The sequence below is a fragment of the Drosophila virilis genome, chromosome 4, assembly GCF_030788295.1.
Source record: "Drosophila virilis strain 15010-1051.87 chromosome 4, Dvir_AGI_RSII-ME, whole genome shotgun sequence".
NCBI lineage: Eukaryota > Metazoa > Arthropoda > Insecta > Diptera > Drosophilidae > Drosophila > Drosophila virilis.
Genome location: NC_091546.1, coordinates 2,631,319 through 2,653,770, shown reverse-complemented (window position 1 = coordinate 2,653,770; position 22,452 = coordinate 2,631,319). Strand labels below are relative to the sequence as shown.

The 22,452-nt window shown below is 40.8% G+C and overlaps 2 protein-coding genes across 3 annotated transcripts in view; both read left to right on the top strand.

Moving 5' to 3' along the window:
* Window positions 1–16,064, top strand: part of S (EGF receptor activation regulator Star) — a 33,918-nt gene extending 17,854 nt beyond the window's left edge. For both annotated transcript variants that reach the window (XM_070209059.1, XM_002059245.4), the window contains 4 exons: window positions 2,407–3,621; window positions 14,052–14,536; window positions 14,613–14,777; window positions 14,844–16,064. In XM_070209059.1, the coding sequence (XP_070065160.1) occupies window positions 2,598–3,621; window positions 14,052–14,536; window positions 14,613–14,777; window positions 14,844–15,077 (1,908 nt within the window). In that variant the 5' untranslated portion in view covers window positions 2,407–2,597 and the 3' untranslated portion in view covers window positions 15,078–16,064. The remainder of the gene's footprint in view (window positions 1–2,406; window positions 3,622–14,051; window positions 14,537–14,612; window positions 14,778–14,843) is intronic.
* Window positions 16,065–19,158: 3,094 nt separating this feature from the next.
* The window catches only part of IA-2 (tyrosine phosphatase IA-2), a 71,106-nt gene continuing 67,812 nt past the window's right edge, over window positions 19,159–22,452 (top strand). The window contains exons 1-2 of the mRNA XM_032438001.2: window positions 19,159–19,279; window positions 20,575–20,746. The gene's annotated coding sequence lies outside the window, so the exon portion shown is untranslated. The remainder of the gene's footprint in view (window positions 19,280–20,574; window positions 20,747–22,452) is intronic.

Sequence of the window (22,452 nt, the reverse complement as noted above, 5' to 3'; positions counted from 1 at the left end):
TTGCTTTAAGAAGCCGTTGACTTAAAGTAAGACAGAAAAATAAACAAAATTATCAAATTAAGTTGCTATCAAATGGCGAGCAGAGACAATCTACATGTAACTTGTTTTAAGATAGTTTGGGCTTAACTAAACTGTTTAAAGTTAGTCAATAATTAACGGCATGTTAAGTGTGTGATAGTTGGCGTCCGAACAACAACTTATTTTAAGAAAAATTGGCCTTAATTTGATAAGACAATTAACCAAATTGTTAAAGTTTCTAAAACACAAAATAAGAACATTTTAATGACTTTACAATATCTATAGAATTCCAAACAAGTCAAATCGGCAGTTAGCATCTGTATGTATCTGTATCTGAGAGTTGCAAGCAAACGTTTATCTTTTCGATTGTTGCGCTGGCCAAACATGTTGCATTCATTCAGATCGAGCACATTCCAAGAATCATATCGTTTAAATGTTGCTGCAGAGAGTATCATTAAATCCGGCAGCGGCAGCAGCAGATGTGCTAGGGGGAGCGGTAGCGGAAGGGCCAACAACTGCATTTAATCACAGGTCTGGCAGCGGCTTTGGCTATATGTTTCAATAAATTCCAGCAAATCAAAACATATATGCAAGTATATGAGACACGGCTGCTACGACTCGAACTTGCACTTGGACTGGGTCTGGGTCTGGATCCGGGCGCAGGAGCGCATGCGTAATGGTCAAATGAATGCGCAAATGGCTCGCGGGCTGAAAATGATGACGGCGACGGGTATCGTTGGCCCGCCGTTCGGTCAGCCTTGCCACAAGCAGCCGCTGCAAGGAGCTAAAAAAAAAAAAAAACCCCAAGCTGAAGACGTTATGGTTCATAAAGCAAAAACGAGCAGCAGACAACAACAGCAACAGCAGCAGAGAGAAGAAGCAGAATGAATAACAGCAGCAGAATAACAGAAGCCAAGCAGAGAGGGGCAAGTCGAGAGCGTTGTTGAAGAAGAAGCAGCAGCAGCAGCAGTAAAGAAGAAGAAGAAGAAGAAAAAAAAAACACGACCAGGCAACAGCCGCCCAAACATTGAACAAAAACATCTGCTGCGACTGCCACAGTTGATGAACTCGATTCGGTTTGGCTCTCTTTCCCTTTTCCTCTCCCTCTCCCTCTTCCGCTCCTGCTCGCACTGCCTCTCTGGCATTCGCTGTCTCGCTCGCACAGCGAGTCTGTTGCGCAGGCGCACAGCAAGTACCCGCGACGCGTGTAACTGCGAGCGAGTACACAACTGGCAGCAGCAACAACTACTGCTACTCCTCCACATACTCTACTCTCTCCAACTCCCCTCCAGTCACCCCTCTTCGCGCTGGCCATTGCCTTAACTCCTCTCCATTCATCTCTTGCACGCTCTGCGCGTCAATGTTTTTTCATTTATAATTCTCATGCCTCGCTGCAATGCCCCCTCGCCCCCTTGCCGTCTTGCCGCTGCCTCTGCCACAGCTATTCCTCCTACTGCACGCTTTCCTCTCTTTCGGCTGGCTCTGTGTCTTTTTTAATTTGGTTCACAAAATACCGCGCGTTGTTGTTGAAATTCTTTAGCAATCGCTTCGTTTCGTCTCAGTTGCCTACACCCCACCCCACCCCACCCCCGTCTCGCGGCCCTCCTTCACCAACACTTAAAGACCGCTGTTCCTTCTGCACCACCGTCTGGCGGTGCTCGTCGCTCGATTTTTGACAGGTGGTGCAGTTTGTATTCAATTTCTTTTGGGCCGTCGCCGGCGACGACTTTTGCTCTTGGGCTCTTGTTGAGTTTTTCTTTATGTTCATATTTATTTATTTTTTTTGTTTTCGGCCTCTCTTCTGCTGCTGCGTTTCGTTTTCTTCTTTTGGTGTGTGTTCAAATTTTTTTCTTCATCTCAATGTATTTTTGCCTATTCATAAAACAGCAAATGAGTTCAGACAGCAGCCGAGCAGACAGCTAACAAAAGATTACCAAATGGCACACACACACACACACGCACGCACACACATACACACACATGCACGAAGGATGCTGAGTTCAGGCTCGGAGCTCAGTTCAATTTTGAATTCAGTTCAATGCACTCTACCAAATTAGTTTTTATATGTATATGCCCTGCTCCTTTCAGTTTGAATAGGGTATGTAGAGATGGCACAAGATTTCGAATATACTTTATTTTTATATTGATTGTTGATTATTATTTTTTTTTTTTTTGACTACCAAAAATGTATAAATAAAAATGTATAAGAGTTCATACAATCAAATTTTGTACATTTAAAATGGCAATAATTATTTCTTTAGATTAGATTATAACTAACTTGTTATATGTATAAAGATATTCTATAAACTAATTTATAGGGTATCCCTAAGTCGCCATAAATAAGTAAATAGCCCAAAACTAATTGGATTCTCTACTCTTTTTTTGCAGTCGTGTGGTTGCCAGGATGCAGAAAACGCGGCATTAGCCACAGCAGCCAACGGAGGAGCTAAAACGCAGGACACGCAGTAGCAGGAGGAGCAGGCCCAGCAGAAGCCAAGACGCGAGAGCAATCCGAGAGAGAGAGAGAGAGAGAAGGAGTGAGAGAGAGAGAGGAAGAGCAGCAGAGGTTTTTGTTAACCATGTCACAGCAAGTGTACTCGGCGCATCCAGCGCTGGCCGCTGAGCAGCTGGCAGCGCCGAGCAGCTCCACAAACGCCACAAGTGGCACCATCAGCGGCAGCAGGCGGAAGGTCACGCCCAAAAAGTACACACTAAGCAGAAGCTGTGCGGCGCTAGCAGCTGCAGCAGCGGCAGCCAAAGCAGCAGCAGTCGCAGCAGCAGAGGCTGAGGCAACAACAGCAACGCCAACAACAACAACAGCAACAACATCAAGGACAGCTAGCGGCAGCGAATCGTGCCACACGCGCAAAACGCAGCCGACGCGAACAAATTTGGCGGCGGTGGACGATGATGATGACATCGAGTGCGAGGATGTGGACGATGTCAACTTTGGCGTGCAGCAGCAGCAGCAGCAGCCGATTGTGAGGCAAACAACAACAACAACAACAACCAAAGACAATGGCTACGATGAGACGGACCATGTGCAGTTGCGCCACAAGCGCCACAGCCGACAAATGCCACACAAACAGCTGGACCGAGGGGGAGGTGGCGGCGGCGGCGGCGGACTGATGGCCGCCTCAGCGACAGCTCTGACTGGTTCCATTAGCGATCTGAGCAGCATACTAAGCTCGCCCTCGGCCAGCACTGTCTCCTCGGCGCAGTCGACGCCCACGCGAACGGCGCCGTTGCAGCTGCAGCTCCAGCTGCAGCACAGCCATCAGCATTGCTGCCACAAGCAGTCGAAGCAGTCGGCGGCAGCAGCAGCAGCAACAGACGGAGCCACACACCAGCCACATCAGCAGTCGAGTCGCCACCAGCCGAAGCATCAACAGCAGCATCATCATCATCACCATCATCATCATGCTGCGGCCGCTGCTGCAGCGGGCTGTGGCGCCACCGCCAACGCCGCCAGCTCCTTCAAGAGCAAGAAACTTGATCCGCGCTTCAGCCCGTCACCGTATCGCCAGCTATTGCCCATTTTCCTGTGCCTGCTCTCGTTTGCGCTGGTCTTTGCCACGTTAATTGTTTACATGGACACAACAGGTGAGAAGTCCAAGTAGCGCACCCGTGCAACTTGAATATACACTAACCTTTTTTGGGCATTATATATATATCTATGAACAAGTGCAGCAATTAATTGCCATTCTTGTTGAGCATGATAAAAGTCGGGCTTACCTTTGATTATATAGATGCTGCTTGAAAAATCTACCTGTTGCTATAGTTTACATAGCTGCCAGTAAAGATAAATCTGTTATCACAGCAATCTGTCTAAAATAGAGCTTTTGTAGAAAAAGCTGAAGATTTTATACTCAACTCCCAATATATATATACATACATATCGTATATAGCTGAACTCCTTCTGCCAACTTTGTTAGGGTATTTGATCTTCACTCTCTTGTCCCATATATATACATATTTTAATATAAATTTGATATCTTTGGCATATGTCTCATCTGTTTATCTTTTTTTTTTTTAATTTTTTTCTGTGCGCGCGTTTCTTCATTTAAATTTTTTCATATACGTTTTCATTCTTTTTGGGTAAATGTGTGCTTCCACCGGATGTAGGCTGTGTTTGCCTTTGGCTGCCTGCTGTCCTTTCCTGGGCACACTTTTCAGATTAGTTTACGCATCCTTCTAACTAGCCGGGCATCGCGTTCTTGTTGTCTGCGGCCTGACATGCTTAGTTTGTGCTTAGCGCATCTTTTGTCATAGATCTTGTTCCCTTTTTGGGTACCTCTGTATTTTTTTCTCCCTCTCTCCCTCTCTTTATTTCTTTGGCTTGGCGCACTGGCGCTTCCTGTCAACATCAACCAAACAAACAACCAAACAGCAACAACAAAAACAAAGTTGTCCGATGACGTCTCACTTGGCAACAGCCGTGGCGCAGCTGCTGTCATAACGTCATCATCGACGGCGGCGACACGTGCCGCCTACAAAGGTTGCCGCGCTGCAACGCCAAAAGAATTTCTAATTTGCCATTTGATGAATGGCTCAAACGGCAATTGCCAGCATGGGCACTGCAACGGGGCCTAAATTGTGGCTGAACTGTTGCAAGTAAGTGGGCGGCATGCGAGACTTTTAGATACCCCTTACGAAGATACCTCACCACCTACTTTACTTTGTCCTAATCTGTTAATATTGCTTTTTTGCATACGAGAAATAAAATTAGACTAAAAATGATTAAATGAAAGCAATAAATACGGATAATTGCTGCTCGATTTGAACCAGCGACTTTTCTTTAGTATACATATACGAAACTAAACTAAATATACAAACAAATTGAATAAAATTAATAATATAAAAACTGCAAATTACCATTCAATTTGAGATTAAAAAGAAAGGTCGCTGCTTCAAATTGTGCACAAAAGAAAGGTAGCTGGTTCGAATTGTATAAAAAAGAAAAATTGCTGGTTTGTAAATTGTATGTAAGTATAGGATATATAAAGTATAAAGTCTCAAATAAAATAGTATATATATCTTAAAACACAGGGAATATTGAACGTAATTCTAAAACAATTTCTCTGCATCACCTGCAAAAACTATTAATAGCTTATCAGAAACTTTTCAAATAGTCATAAATAGTTTGGTTAATTATAGTAAATTTGCAAGCAGCCTTTTGGAATGCTAAAGTTAATTGCAATTTTCTAAGCATTCTTGATTCATGGATATGAATCATAAGTCCTCTTAAAGCCACAATCTCAGAGTTTGCATCAAGTAAAACTTAGAAATTTAGTATACGATCTCGTATATGCCAGAATGCTCCAGAATTCCTACAGCAAAAAAAAATGTAGATGTTTCATTAAAATGCAAAATGATCCACGATAACTAAACTAAAAGCAAGAGGTAATAAATATGCAAATTGTACAATTAGTTGATAAATACTCTTATAAAGGAATCATGGCATAATATGCCATGTGATAAGTCAAAAGAAATGCACTTGCTTGATTTAAGAAACCTTGTCTTAATTGATACTTAGCTACAGCCCCCACCTCTCCCCTTCCGCTGCCCCCACACACACACTAGTTAGTTAGGTTTTAGTCAAGTGTGACTCATATTTGGCTGATTTGCCTTGTAAATGTATTTAGCTTAGCTCTCCATAGTTACATCTATCCAAATTATTTAGCCAGACAGAGGCTGTCGGATGAGGCAATTTTCTTTTAATTCGCTAAAATATTTTGTTATTGCGCGACGTCGCCGATTCCAATGTGGAAACATATATAGTACGTCGCTATACTATTTTTTTTTTGCTCGTGTCTCTAGTACAGGGTAAAATAAATTTGCTTAATTTGTGCCGTTTCTCAATGAAAGCGGACAAGGAAAATTGTTTTGCATATGATGAAGAGCCAGCCGCCGAGGCCTCTCGTGCCGGAGTGCCCGATGGATCACCATTGCGTGATTCATATACCCAAAGTGACTCTTACTCTGTACTCCAGAGAGACCCAAAATATCAATGACAGTCCATTGTGCTTGTGCAGCTGTTAAACAGCTTCAGCCTGATTGCACAGTGACTCAAAATACGTGTGAAAGAGTTGAACAAATTAATCAATGCATCTAAATTTGTTGCTATTTACACTCGACTCAAGAATGACAAAGATTGTTTGGGAATTTTCAATGATTCAATGATATATTATTTGTATTCTATTTTGGATTTGAAATGGTAAAAAAATTGGAATTTTGTCACTGTATTCTTTAAAGAGAACATCAAGAGGAGGGAAGCACAGTAAAAGTGTTTAAGTTACTGATCAAATATTATATTATTAAATCGATAACGGATTTTCTGCTGTAACTGAGTTATCGATCAGCTACGCATGGATATAAAATATTAAAAAAAAAACGTATAAAAAATGTATCCAATATTTTAAGCTACTTCAAGGTGCTGCATCTGACTTATCAACTTTATCAACTCAGTTTATTCATTTTTGTTTTGTTTTATCGAACATCCATCTCTCGCCTGAGTTATCGTTTATCGATTAACGTTTATCGATGCTTCTTTTGCTTGGCTTATTGAACATCGCGCACCACTGTGCGTTGCCCGGCCAAGAAGTGAATTGTAAATTCCGCTCAAGTACAAGTAATTTTCGCAGCTCGTTGTCGCTTCGGGCTTCCTTTTGCTGGTATCGATTGCTTTGCGCCTTTTAGCGCCTTTGTCTTAAGAATTAAAATATATGCAAATTGTTCAGCGAATTAAAAGTCGATAAAGACGCTGCCAAATTGCCTTAAACAGACTGTCAATCAGACATTCAGTCTTTCAGTCAGTCAGTCAGCTGTTTGCCACCCAATTCTCAGTGCTGTTGGCTGCTGTTTTGGTTGCTTTCTTTTCTTCTTCTTTTTTTTTGACTGTGCCGCCACATCGACTAGACGGGGCTTGGCTCCGTTGCGCTGCTGCTGCTGCTGGGCGTGGCAGCTGCCACTTGGCCAGAAGAGCTTGACAGCTTGACTCGACTGCCTGGCTGGCTGGCTGGCTGGCAGCTCTAGTTTTATGGCCCCATTGATGGCTCTATTAGGTTTATACGAGCCATACGGATTCATAAGCCATAATAATACAAATATGAGCATGCTGTGCATAAATTACCCCTCGAGCCGCTAAGCTGCATATAAATTTGAACACGTTTCGCCGTGTGGCACAAAAACTAGACAGTAAAAAAACTTCGAATCATACAAACCACAAAAAAACAAAAAAAAAAAAAAACGAGAAAAAAAGTCTCAAAGAATGTGAACCCAAATGCGCTTATTAAAGTGACAAATTCTTGCGGCTTTGCGTTGAGCTCTTTTAGACAGACTCTGCTTCAGTTTTTACTCAACCTCGACCATGACTTTACAGAATTAAAAATTCCAAACTAACCTTTGGTTATTTTTCTTCTTGACTTTTTTTTTGGTGCTTGCCCACGATCTTCTTGTTGTTACAACATTTCTCTGTCTATCGCGAACGTCCTCGGCCTCGGCCTCTTTTTATGGGGCCGCGCACACAATCCCCGAGCTCGCTGTAAATGTCACGTTTCATCCAGATGATAATTATAATTATAATTATAATGATGATCGTATGATGAGTGTCGGTACGGTTCAATGAAAACTTATAGAACTCTTTATTCTATTCCGATTTCTCAATCGTCTCTTATCGTATCTTATCTGCGTCATTCACATCCATTGACAATCTTATTTTATGCCATTGTTGCAAAGCTACTTGCGACTAATTCGACTGGGAACAAAGAGTTTTCTTAGTCATCATTGTTGACATCGGCAGCATGACTTACTTACTTAATCCAACACTTTGCAATTTTTATTATGATGAAATGTTTTTGCACCGATTACAATGCTTATCAATAAATTGAAATGTTTGCAGAACTGCAAGAAACCTTTCTTACAAAGTGTGCGCCATGCCTATCACAAGACTGTGAATCGATGTCCTCTGTACTAAATATTCTCTCTCTTCTATTTCTCTACTCTCTTTTCTCGCTTGCTATCTCTTTCTCTCTGTTTCCGCTCTTGCACTCTCTCTCTTTCTCTCTCTCTCTCGCTCTCTCAATCTTCTCACATTCTTTCACGTTCTCCTTACGCTCCCACTCTTCTCTTCTCAGTCTCTGTTCTCTCTCACTCTCATTCTCCCTCTCCCTTTCCCCCGTGTCCCGTTTCACTCACCTTTTCTCCACATACATATCGCCTACTTATTGTCAACGTGGCGCGCCTTTTTGCAAACTGTCTGCTGGCACACGCCCACTCAAAGATGGGCGTGTCAGTGTCAGTGTAGGCGTGGCGCCAACGTTGCCACATTTCACACATTTGTTGACATCGCGTGGCGCATCTGCACGATTCTTGACGTTGCACTCGTCTGGCAAATGTCATTAGCCCCCCCCTGCTTGCACCTGCCGCAAACAGGCGGTGAGCGGCGCATAAATCGCATTAGCCCAAATCTTGAAACGTTGCCACATTTGGCAACGTAAACACGTTGACGGCTGCCGTTTCATTTATTTATATTTCGCTTGCTTTTAGGGCCAAGAGCGATGTCCACAAGGGGGGGGGGGGGCGGGGTTGAGGTGGGTAGAGGCGTGTCGTATCGGTAATCGAATCGAGGCATTAATCATGTTAATCAGGCATTAGCTTCACACTTCTCGAGCAATTTGCAAATTGCGGCTTTAATTGAAATACACAATGGAATACACACACACGCAGACACACACACACACACACACACACAGTCGCCCGCACACTAATGACTTAATTCCTGTTAAGCAGCAACACGCTGCGACAAGTTGCATGCCACACCCCCAATCTGTGGCACAGCGCAGTCTTTGCAACATGTACGCCTAGAATCAACCCCTGACCCTATTTTGCCATGGCTTGTTGCCCCCACCGGATGTCATTGCCGTCCCGTGCCCCATGCCCCGTGCCCCGTGTCCCGTGTCGTCGTCTAGTGATTCATAATTTTCAACCCCGCTTGACGCTCTATCACAGATCGGCGACTTACCCGCTGCTGCTGCTGCAAGCGAAGCGCAGCGAGTGCTCAATTTGCAAAGCAAAGCTCAAAGAGCATTATCACAGCATGCGCCATGCTGCCATATACTGAATATGGTTTTCGCCGCTGTCTCATTTGGAACGTGGCTCAAAGCAGCAGCCACCCGCATTCGGGTTTCAGGTTATTGCAACCCCCGCCGAGCGCGTTTCACTTGAGCAATTGCGCAATTTCTTGTCGGCGTCTGCAACGTGTGAGGTTCCATTATTCCTTCGCCTGCCTCCTCTCTGCCTTTACAACATGAGAATCCGCATTCAATTGGGGCAATCGCCATGCGATAAGCCTTCAAGTCACGCAGCTCTAATGCAAATTTGTCAGTTATTATTAAATTATGTATTTTAATTCAATTTGAAATCGTGTGTGCTTTCGTTGATTTTTGTTTAAAGGTTAAATGTAGTTGGAAATGAAACACTTACAAATTATTTTAGTTGAATTGCTTCCATATCAAATCCCTATATTATTTATATATTATATAGGTAAAGATATAAATAGAATTGAAACATAGATATAACTTGAGACATTTGTTTTGTAGGTTAGGTACAAATGGTAATGAAACACAATACAATTTAATTACTTGGAGTATATCTATCCTTAGCACATTTCATACAGAATTGTTAGTAATGGAAAAAATTACTCGTATTGATTTAACTAAAAATGGAAATAAAGCATATATTAGTTTTTCTCCCATTCGTAGTTTTGCTAGGTTAGATACAAATGGCAATGAAACACAATCACAATCTAAAATGCGTTTGTTAACCAAATGGAAATGAAACACATTTCAATTTAACTACCCGAATCATTTCCTTTAAAAATTGCATGCCTTAATACATTTGCCATAAACTTAAATTTTCCCTTTTTTAGTTAATTTCTGACAAACATTTTTATTGCCAATGTTTCGCTCATGTTTTTTACCTTTAAGGCCATGCCAATTCCCAACATTGTCTATTGCCTCGTCGCGCCTTAAGCTTATTTTGCCAAAATATTTATGAACTATATAAAAAAAAAAAAACTTTTCGGTCACAAAATGGCCATAAAGTTGATTATAATGTATTTATGAAACAGTTGCCGGCGCTGAGCTCATAAAATGGTCAACGACAATTTTTGGCCAAAACGCTGACAATTTAGTAATTTGTTCGGGCAACCACTTTCCGTCCTCCCCCACCTGCTGCTGCTACTGCTGCACCCCGACATGAAAATGTAACGCGACGGCAATGAAATGAAATGCTCAAGTGAAAACTTGGACTAATTAACGCGACTGGCCGTAATTTGAAAGGAAAGTGCGCCAACTTTATGAGACAACAGAGCAGCGCAGCTCCATAAAATACAGTTAAAAACACATACACTAAAGGAGAAAAGAAAATTTATGCCCACTATTAGAGGTAGAAATCTGATATCACAGATAGTTTATTATTAGGAACACGGGAGATCGCATTACATCAACTCAACGGCAATTGGGCGATTAGAGTTTAAATTGAATAGTTTATAGATGGGTCTACCAGCAGAAAATGGTTAAGGCTAAGAATATGCAATATGATAAGATGAAACGAAATGGAATGGAGCACGAGACAGCTGCACATTGAAATGCTAAAGAGAGATGCAGCAATTAGAGGGAGAAGAAGAGGCTAACAGTATTGATAAAGTACGCAATATAAACCGAAAACGAATTGAGTGGAATGAAATGGAATGAAACAGCTACATGTGCACCTAGCAATGCTTCAGATAAGCTCAACAGCTGTTGATCCTCTTAGGCTTAGGTCATAAAATGAAATGGAATGAAACAGAGACAGCTGCACATAGAAATATGAACAATAGATACTGAAGTTAAATGGAAAAGAAGAGGCTAACAGTTTGATCCTCTCAGTGCTAAGCGCACTCCTTAAACATTTGTTAACCTCACGAAATGAAATGGAATGAAACAGAGACAGCTGCGCCTGAAACCGTTAAATACGAGCATATGGTAATCCGCATTGGAACAATTACATGGAAGAACAAAAAAAAGGGCGAAAAAAGTGTAATCTGGCCTCGGGCTCAGCAATTTCGGCGTCAAAAACGCTGACATTTCTAATTTGCACGACGAGCAGGGAATCGGCGGCGTCGGCTCGTACAATGGTCGTCAGGGTGGCAAGACAAATGACGGGGCAAGGCCCAAAAAATAATTCGAAGGAACGTTTAATTGCGGTTAAGCGGCGGCATCGGCTTCGGCCAACTTAAAGACGTCAAGCCCGAGACCGGAGACTGATGGCTGCCCCAGGGCGCGGACTGCTGCCAGGGGTAGCTGAGTCGCAGAAAAGTTGTGCCCCGTTGCACCACGCCCTATTCAATAACTCAACAAAAGCCGCACAACCGCACGCGCAGCGCAACTTTTATGCATTTTCAATTACGAGAGCGCTTAAAGAATATTCAAACAGCAATAAAAATGGGCGGGGGGCCAATGAAAAAAAAAGGAAAAACTTTTTTTTTTTTTTTTTTTGTTTTTAGCTCTGTTACCCTTGTTGTGTAATATTTGTATATGGCCTGGATTGCGTGCGCCCCTAGCCCGGCCGCGGCCCGTTCACTCGTTTCGTTGTTGTATAATTCATTTCTATAGCCACTTTTATTATTGATTTCTACAACTCGGCGCATTCAAGTCCGGGTCTCATTTAACGTGTAATTGCTTGTTTAGCTCCATTCAAAATGGCCCCTTTCCATGTTTGTGATAAGAGCCAATTGTATCTGTTGTTGTTGTTGTTGTTGTTGTTGTTATATATCGCTAAATTGTAACTGCCTGTTGTCTCTTCTGCTTGTGCCAACAGCTAATATATAACGCGCACGGCGTTGATTTATTGGCCTTAACGCGCCGAATCGTGCCTAATCTAACTAGGTCGATTTTCGGCCGGGCCAACCGTGTGAGCGCCCCCTAACGCTGACTAACTGCAGAAGGCCAAAGAATGGCACAAAAAAATAAACGACACAAATGTGTTTGATTTATCGATTATGATTATCATTATATGCGGCCATAAAAAGTATATTTATTGGGTTTTAAAATCAATAGAAGTTCAATAAGACCGTGTAAATAGTGACGGTATTTTAATAGGGGCAATAAAAGAGTGTTCCATTCCACTTGGCCCGCCCACTGTACTCAACTATAAATCTCTATTTTGTTTAAAAAACCAAGCATTCTTATGCTCTACAAATATTATAATATCGCTCATTGGAGCTATTGATATTTGTTTGGATATATAATAATGCAGTTCCATTCCGTTTTGTTTCGGCGCAATAGAATGATCAGAACAAAAAAGCTGTTAACACTTGAAGTTAACACCATTTACTTAAATAAAATAACATGCCAGAAACATTCACAATTTCCGCATATCTATGTTCCATACCACATTGTACCTAACCTCACAATTAATGTGCGCAAATTGAAAGGATGTGAATTAATACTTAAATCAATTTTTCTTTTGCTATTTAATCAGTATAAGTAACAAAAATTGACTTAAATTTTAAAGCTTGCAACTGCATTTCGTCAATTTGCATTTGAATTTACATGTTCCATGCCACATTGTACCTAACCTCACTCTAATTGGGACACGCCTCTTTGGCGCTTTGCTGGAAACCCGTCAATGGCCTTCTCTAGCCATGGACGGGTCCAACCCAACCACTTGCCACAATTACGAGTACATTTTATATTTTAATTTCTTTTGTCTTTAACGAGCATTACGAGCTTACGGTCAGCTGAAACGAAACAAAAAGTGGAAATTGGCGCAAGGAAAGTGTGAAAAGCAAATAAAATACGCTGAAACTAAAACTTAAACTACAAAAAATAGTTGGGCCTGCTCTTATTTATGTGTAGATATATATACACTTGTATACATTACAAGCACATGTACTTAAGGGCAGGCAAATTGGCTCATGAACTAAATATCAAAGGCCGTGCGCTCATTATATTTTATGGGCCTACCGGCCGGTCCCCAACGAGCGCGTCGGCATAGTTTCAAGGCTCATTTGAGTCAGGTGAGGTCGTTGCCAAAGTTCTTGACGTTTCGTTTTTTTTTTTCCGCTTTTGGCAACGGCATTTAACCTTCGATTTGATACCTCGCATTTGCCACTTTTATTCGATTATTAATGCCAAATTGTCAGGGCATCTCTAATTAGCGTCAACTGATTTCACAATTTGAAATAGTTTTGTAAGAGAATGGAATAGTTCTATAAATTTTATAATATGAGCTATAAAAGAGTTAAAACTGGAACGTATTGAAATGAAACACATGCTAAAACTGTTTGTAATCTGTAACTGGAATGTTTTTGAATTGAAACGAGCCATAAATGAAACCTACTTTCATTCAGTTCATGTAAATTGTAAATTGTAAATACAAAAAACGATTAAAACAATGAATATTACATTGTTGCCAGTAGAAAGGCTGTCAGTGTTTCGATTGCCAAGACGTTCCCAAAGGCTCCCTCGCGCGTGCTCAATTTGATCAATGCAAATCTGGTCAATGCGCCACAATTGGCAGCGGACCGTGTCGAAGTGGATGCAGCGCACGCCATGCCCCATGCTGTTGCTGTTGCTGCTGTTGCTGTTGCTGCTGTTGCTGGTCAGCGTCCAGTGGTGCAACAAGTTTTAATTAAATCTAATTGGCCAGCTGTTGCAGCAACAAAGAAACAATGCCAATAATCAAGGCTGCAAGCCGGGCTTAATTTGAACCGGTTCGCGCCTTGAAAAATTGCCTACAAATCGGAGCCCCTCAATATTATTGAAATACGATTTCGACTTTTTAGCTTTTATTCTATTTTGCCATGAAATATAAGTAGCAAGAGAAAAGAAAAAAAAAACTGTTCTATTTTAAAGAAGAAATTGTTTTGGTGCGCCTCGAACTCGGGTCCTTGCAAGTTCACGAAATGAATCCAGAAGCGCGGGTTCGAGTCCCCTGGTAAAAAGTTTTTTTAATTGTACTAATTATTCTTTTTTCTTTTTCTGCTGCAGAAATCCGGCATCAGCAATTCCGGCTAAACATGTCGCGCGACTACGAGCTGAACAGCGTGGCGCAAGACGATCCCGCACTAATTGCATTCCTGCGCCAGATCCATATGCGCAAGTATATGTATATGGCCAAAAGCGGCGCCGTCTCCAGCTCGGGCAAGGCGCCAGCTGCCAGCGCAGCTGTACCGCCCGCCGGCACGGGCAACAGCAGCAGCAGCAGCAGCGGCGGCGACAGCGTCGCCGATCAGCTGGCGCACTATGTGTCCGATTTGGTCGGTGGGAAGCTGAATGGCGCGGTCATCCAATCGCTGAGCGGTCCGCTGGCGCATCTGATAACGGCGCCCTGGCTGAGCGATCAGCTCAACTGGATGGGCGTCCTGGTGGAGCCGGAGCCGCGCTGGTATTTCGCGTTGCGCAAACAGAATGCGCAACGGCAGCGCATGCAGGTGGTGCATGCCTGCGTTTCGCCCAATCCCTTTCCCAAAGAGGTGAGCAGTCATTTGCAATTGCTTGATTACTTCAAAATCTAAATACAATATTATATTCAATTGCATCTCTTCACAGATAACCATACACAATGAGGATGTGCGCATAAATAGTTTGCACGACGAGGAGACGTCGTGGTTCAATTCGCGTGTCAAATGCTTTCCGCTCTACACAATCATGCTGGCATGTGAGCGCACCGAATACGATCTGCTCAGTCTGGGCGTGCAGGGGCATGAGCTGGAGGTGAGCTGGTCACATACCCTATCTATGAAGAGATATTTGATTAATATATACCGTTTTGCCTTGCAGATCTTGCAAACGCTGCCCTTTGACAAGATCAAAATCGACATCATTTCTATACATTTGCTGGAGGATCACGAAGATGTGCTCGATTATGTGCAGAGCATAACCAAGTTCCTAGCTGGCAAATTCTATAAATTACAGCGTAAAATCGGACGCAATTATTTCTATCAGCGGCTCAATGCCAGCGCCGGTCGGACGCGCAAAAAGGACATACTGCTGCTCAAGACGCCACCACAATAACAACAACAACAACGAATTGAGGACTAAAAGCCTTTATAAAATACTTGCTAAAAAAAAAAAACAACAAAAAACGAGCAAAATTTTTCATACAAGAAAAACAAATACTTTCGATAAACTCAAAAACGTTTATGTTATAATGATAATTATTATATATATACATATATATATATATATATATATATATACCATACCACGCTCTATATATATACACTATATATGTTAAATATTATATACAACCCATACTGTATAACCATTATGATATATATATCTATATATATATCCATATCTATATATATATATGTATATATATATATGTGTGTGTATATGCATACTGTATGTTTAGTTTCTTTTTGTCTTAAACAAATAATCGATTTTTGTTTATGCTTTTTTTCCATTTTTTTCTTTTTGTGTCGAAATTGTTTAATATTATAATTTTTTTTCTCTGCTGCGTGCGTTAAATTATGTTTATGATGCTAAAATGCGCAACTAGCTCTAGCTAAGGTATTATGATTTTTGCTCTAAGCTATGCTAACATATACTCTATATAGTTACATATATACAAATATATATTATTTAATTTAGGCGCGCCCCTAAACTTGTCTTGATCGTGTATGTATAAATTACAAAAATTTGCAACTATTATTTGTAACTGCTTTTTGCTACAACTACATAATATAGTACTACAATATTATAATAATAATAACTATACGACCTATAAATTATTAACTATTGAATGCTTTATTTAGTAAAACATAAGTGAAAAAGAAAACACACACATACACACAATAACTAAATACAACATATTTAAATTATATTAAATTATTGAACCAAAATGCAAGCCCAAGCACATTCATGCACATACTCACACACTCACAACACACACACATACGCAATTATATAAAAAAAAAATAATAATAAATCATTGCAAAATCTGCTTTCAAAACTCATCTCATACTCATAGTTAAAAGTAAGCAACATAAAGAAGCAGCATAAATAGAATTCGTATAATTAATTAATGAAAACAATAATGAACAACAAATTATAAATGAGGCAGCAAACGAAATTAAGCAAATCAAATGAAACAAATTAATTGCGCTTAAAATTAGCAAAAGCAAACATAAAACCCAACACACATGCACATTTTTATGTATTAGCAAATAAATTTATGTAAATTAAATGTAGAACAACAAACAAATAATAATAATTACAAACTATATAAACAAGAGTTAAAACGCATACAAATACACGCGTATTCTAATTACATTTTTAGTAATTACATAATGTATTATTATTTTGTATATTTCATTGCACACACACACACACACACACACACACACGCACACTTTGACGGTTGTTGTTGTTGTTGTCGCTGCAATGTAAACTCGTTGCACCTCGCACTAGCACACACACACACACACATCTACACTCACAAACAGCCCACACACACACACTGCAGCATCGCATATATATTTAAATACAAACAAATCAGTGCCTTTTACTTAGACTGTAAACAAAAAAATGATAAAAACAAAGAAGAACATTATATAATTTTTTTGTTTAGCTATTTTTAACAAAACGTGCAACAACCGTCAATTAGATAAACCACAAATTGCCGCCTCCTAAACTTGCCTTATCGATGTTGTCAGTGCTGGCAGATCGGCTAGACTTTATATATATATATATATACATATATATCTTAACTATACAGATCGGCCAGTTAAACAAGCATAAAACTCGCACAGTTACTAAACAAATCCGTCACAACAATTTATTTAAGCGCTTTGTACAAAAGAAAACGAAACACATAAATCCAACTACACACACACACACACACATACACACTCACACACATAAGCATCACTTTTAAATTTAAGCCTATTCGCAAGTTCTAATTAGTTATAATTAATTAGTTGTGTATTTTTTTTTCTGTGTAAATTAGCGTTTAACCAAATTTTAAGTAGACTTAATTTACATTAAACATAAAGCATATATTTAATTTGGCATCACACACACACACATACACACTCATACATACACTCACACACACACACAAGAAAAAAAGGCTAAGCTCGAAATTATTTATGAACGTAAGCATAAAACGAAAAACTATTTAGTTAATAATGCATAAATAAATCAACGAAAAATTCCAAAAAAAAAAACAAAGAAAAAAATATCTAATAAAAAAAAGATGTAGAAATTTGAGTTTTGATCTGGCACAACATATAGAACTATATTCTATATAATATCTGTAACGTAACAAAAGGTAAATTGTTTGTCTTATGAAAAGAAATGACTTAAAAGAAAACAACTTTTGAATTATATATGCAAAAAACGCGAAAATATATGCTAAAAGAAAATAACAAACAACCTTATAGCTAGACACTTGCAAACAAATTGATAAACAGGCTTACAAGAGAACTAAAAGCAGAATATACCGAAATTTATTAACTAAAACCAACAAAATTTACACAATGAATAAAATAAAGATTTACATAAAATGTATAAATACAAATATTTTGAATGCGTTTTGTAAACAAAAGCAAAAATCAAATTTCGAATTTAGTCGGCATTATTTATGATTTATATAGAAGCGTGTGAGTAAGTGTATGCATTACATATAATATGTAACTAGAAATTATATATTTTACATTATAATTTCCATGGAAATATATTGGAATCTAGCTATTAAAAATTATATATGGTGATAGGTAGAGAATCAAGACTCTAGCTTCAAATTGTATTCGATTCCAAAATCTGTACGTTCATATATGAGAACATTTATTGACAGGACTTAGTGTAAACGAATAACTGTGCTCATTTTTATTTATTATGTATTTACTTTGATTTCCGGCAAAATGGCCGCAATAAGTGCGTCAGCCCAAAAGCAGGCAACACTTTTTATCGCTGCGTTGTCAGGAACAACTTGTTGCGCCAACAACAACAACAACAACGTCAACCACGCCCACCCTTTAGCTAAGCCAGCAAATGGCGTAAGTCAAAGCCAAAAAGCCAACACTTAGCCAAGGGCTTAGACAGGCCCCAGCTGAGCGTTGATCCCCTTTGAAGCGACCAAAAGCCGGAAACGAACAAAGCGACGGACAAACTCATTAAAAGGGTATTAGGCATGCAGTTGGGTTTTATTGAGTGCTAAAATGAATACGTTACGCACAGCTATGCCAAGGGGCGAATACGCAGAGGGATTAGCAGAGCAGCGGCGCGGCAGAGCGACAGTGCGACGGCAGAGCAGCAGCAGAGCGACACTTCGACTTGGCCATTGTCTGGGATATGGGCTGGCCGCTGCCTTCCAGCGCAGCGACGCCGCTGCCTGGAAGCTCTCCCTCACACTTTGTTGCTGTTTATTTTTGGCTAGCGCCCGCACAGCGTCGGCAACAGGCTGTTGGCGGAGCTTTTGCTCGCGCTGCGACGCGCACGCGTTGCGCTGACACACTAACACACATGCAGCGCGGGCAGCGGACAGGCGCAGTCGGACGCGACGCTGCGCACGAAAGTGAAAGCTGCGACTTTCAAACTGTTGCGCGCTCGAGCTCCTTCTGTAAAATCAATAACGGCAGAGTGCGAGACAAAGCAAACAGCTGTCAACCTACGTCAAGTGCGAGTGGAAGAGCTGGAGCTGTTAAGTTGGCTGTCGCCGTAGCGCATATGCTGCGGCATATGGCAAACGGATGTCGGTTGGTAGCAAAACAGGTATGCAAATATTTTAATATTTCATAAGTTTCTTTTTCAGCTGCTGCTCAAGTTAACATCAAACATAGTTTGGCCGCAGCTATGTACACTATTTTGGCCAGCACTGTGCCGACGATTGACATTTAAACTTCAAAGTGCCACTGAAAGTAAGGGCAGCGGGCTTAAAAAGCTCTGGCAAAGCTTTCGCCTGATGGCGTATGTGCCTAACCTACAGCACACAAGCAGAGCTAACCAACGCACACACACACGCACAAAAATGCGTAGGAATTTGTTGGCAACAAACTTGTGTGCGTGTGCGTGTGTGTGTGGGTTTGCGTGCGTGTGAAACTCCGAAGCGGCAGCGCCGAGCCACAAGCAGCGCTGCAAACGAACGGCAATTTCAGTAGGACAGGCAGTCCTTCGACTGACGGTCAACGCGAGCAGCCACCAAAAGAATTTATAAGCAGCACCCAAAATTAAAACAGGCAGCAATAGGAGCAGTGAATGAAAAGAAAAATGTAAAAGAATGTGTTTCATATATTATTTATCTACCAGAATATTAAAAAAAAAAAAAAAAACATTTATGTACTCCGTAAATAGTCAGGCGAACAAATATGGCGACAGAGCTTTTGGCTTGGCCACTGGCAGTTACAAGTTTATTTGTTCGTCATTTAAAAGCGAAAGTGAAATGAAAATTTGACACTGAACTTCACGAGATAAATGTGTACATATATGTATTTAAATATGTGTGTATGTGTGTGAGTAGGTGTCTGTGTGTGTGCGCATGCTGACAATAACAGCGCACAGCATTAATACGGCCCAGAACTATGCTGGATAAAATGTATGGCTCAAGCATATGGCGAGCTGTTGTTGCTATTTTAACAAGTCCATCAACAAAAATAACAACAACAGCAGCCGTGACGTGCAGTTTTATGTGTGTGTGGGTGTGTGTGTGTGTGTCCACAAACAAGCGACAGCGTAACGGACAATTTGCGCAAACAACAGCAACAGCAACAGAAATAACAGGCATCTCAACTTGACTCGTATACACACACGCACACATACTATGTTAGCCGTGTATGTGTGTGTGTGTGTGTGTGTGTGTGTGTTAGCCTATGACAGCAGCACCCGCTTATTGCGTCGCAATTCGCTCTCACTCTTCCGCACTCGCTCTCTTGCTCTCACTCTCACTCTCTGCTCGTGGGCGTGCGACAACTTTGCACCGTTTCTTTTTTTGGCCGCATACAAATACAAACAAGCTGGCAATATCAGAGTGACATAAACATTAACAGCGCGGCGCCTTCTGGGCAATTAGATGCCCAGGCGCAGGCTCTGCCTGCCCACTCTGCTTTCCATTCATGCTCTCTTTCTTATTTAGTTATCAACGTCATCGCGCGCCTGCAAACACCTGCGGGTTGCCGCCTGCCCACACACAAATACAAACGCAAACACACGCACACACACACACACACACACACTCAGTCACAAATCGAATTACCGGCGCTCTCATAAGCTCACTATGTGGCTTTAGCGCTCTCTTTCTCTCTCTCTCTCTCTCTCTCTCTCTCTCTCTCTCTCTCTTTGAAGAAGCGTTTCGCTTAGGACATCGAGCGGTCGCTGCTGCTGTCGTCAGTCGCTGACGTTGTTTGCGTCAAAAAGAAGTTGTTGCTGCTCGCCCACAGGCAAAGAAGCGAAGAAGAAGCATCAGAAAAGAACAAAAGTTAACAGTAGAATTTAGCAGTTGTTTGATGGACCTTGTCCAAAGTTGAACGCATCTGTAATTTTATGTGCGTTGTGTGGTGCCTCTTTTCAGCTGGGCAATAAAAACGAAGTACAAAATTAACGCAAAGCCAACAACAGCAATCAACCAATCAAAAAGCAACAACAACAGCAACAAGAACAACAACTATTTGCATGTCTTCGTTCATTTGCGCTGAAAATGATATAAAAACCTACATGAGCCACGCTATAAATGTCAAACTGAGGTGAGTCCCATTGCAAATAAATGTATATATACATATGTATATATATATATATATATAGATGTGTTTATTTGTTCGTGTATCTGTCTATATGCACGGTCTAGTGCAGGCTAAGTGAGTTGACCTTTGACGTGCGCGCGTGTGTGGCAACAGGTGCGCCCGCCTGGGCCCCTCCCCCCTCTCCTGCATTCGCCGTGTCTTGTTTTAAGGGCAAATGCAATATGCAAATTGCTAACAGCCGCAGTTAAATACGCGAATTTAAGTGAGAAATACCTTTTGATTCTCGAACAGATGCCGACTTTTGATTGCCTTTCTGAAATTTCAATTCTATTTGAGGAAATTTTACAAAAATGTCAAGGGGTGTATCATGTACATCACAAATTTTGACGAGATAGGCTTGATCCTCAGCTGAAATACCAGGGGAACAGAAGTGCCTAGCATGGAGATGCACAGATAAATGTAATTTAAAAAAATTTCATTGCATACCCACAAGGTGAAAAATGATATTATGATAACTTCATAATAGTCGCCTGTTAATTAGCAAGTGCAGCTGTTATTTAACAGTTTGATATTAAACAGCTGTTATATAACAGTTCACTGTTACTTAACATACCAGTGTTAACAACTGCTGCTAAGCGGAGCGCGTGAGATTTAAACAAAAACTTGACAAAAATACCAGGTGAACAGAAATGCCCAGTAGCCAGACGAACTAAAATTTATGTGAAAAAAAATATTGCATACCCTAACGGGGCCCGCGGAGGAGCAGCTGGGTGCTTAGATTTCATCGAAAATACGGCTGAAGTATCAGGCGAACAGAAATGCCTAGTAGGCAGCCGAACTACAATTTTACCCACAAGGTGCAAAAATGTTCAACTGCTAAATCAACGCTCGCACATCTCTTTTGCATACTTTAACTGTCGCTATTAACAGCAGGCACAACATACTGTTAAGCTGCAGCTATGTTAAAGGGGTCCTGTAAGCAAAATAGCGTGCATATTTCCTTCCTTTAGGTTCACCAGGACTATATCAATGGTATGGTATAACCAAGGATATATTAGTCAACTAGGTACCATCGAGGGGGCTGGGACTGTTGCTGTGAGGCGGCTGTAAGAAAAAGCATTCATATTTTTTGAACATTTCAGCCTTTTAGGTTCACCAGGACAGTATCTTTAGTATGGTAAAACCAAGGATATATTGGTCATGTAGGAACCATCGATTTGGAATGTCTGTTCGCCGGGTCGTGGCAAATATTGCACAATATGCCAAAAACAGCAATTAAAAAAGTTTAAAGATTTAAAAGGACATTTCGCGGTCAAATAAAGATCAGGTGCTTTTAACTCGTGGAGGTCCATTGAACAGATTGGCATCAAAGTTTTTGGATTTAAGAAAATAAATCATTTTTAGCGAATATCATTTTTGATCAATTTGGGTTAAGGTTTAGAATGTGGATTAAATAAATTTATATTATTTTGGGGTTGCATATACATAATACTTTTTTTTATAAATTATGTATTATTACGTATTTAAGAAAATACCTGAAAATAGCTCCGAAGAGTCCTGAGTCCAACAAATCGAATGATCCAGCTTACCAGAATATCAAACCGATTTCGCATCTAACCCAAATGCGGACGCTTGGTTGCAATTAATATTTCTTTTTCAAATTTAACGGCCGCCACATTCCATTCGGCATGTCGGCTGTGTCACAAAAT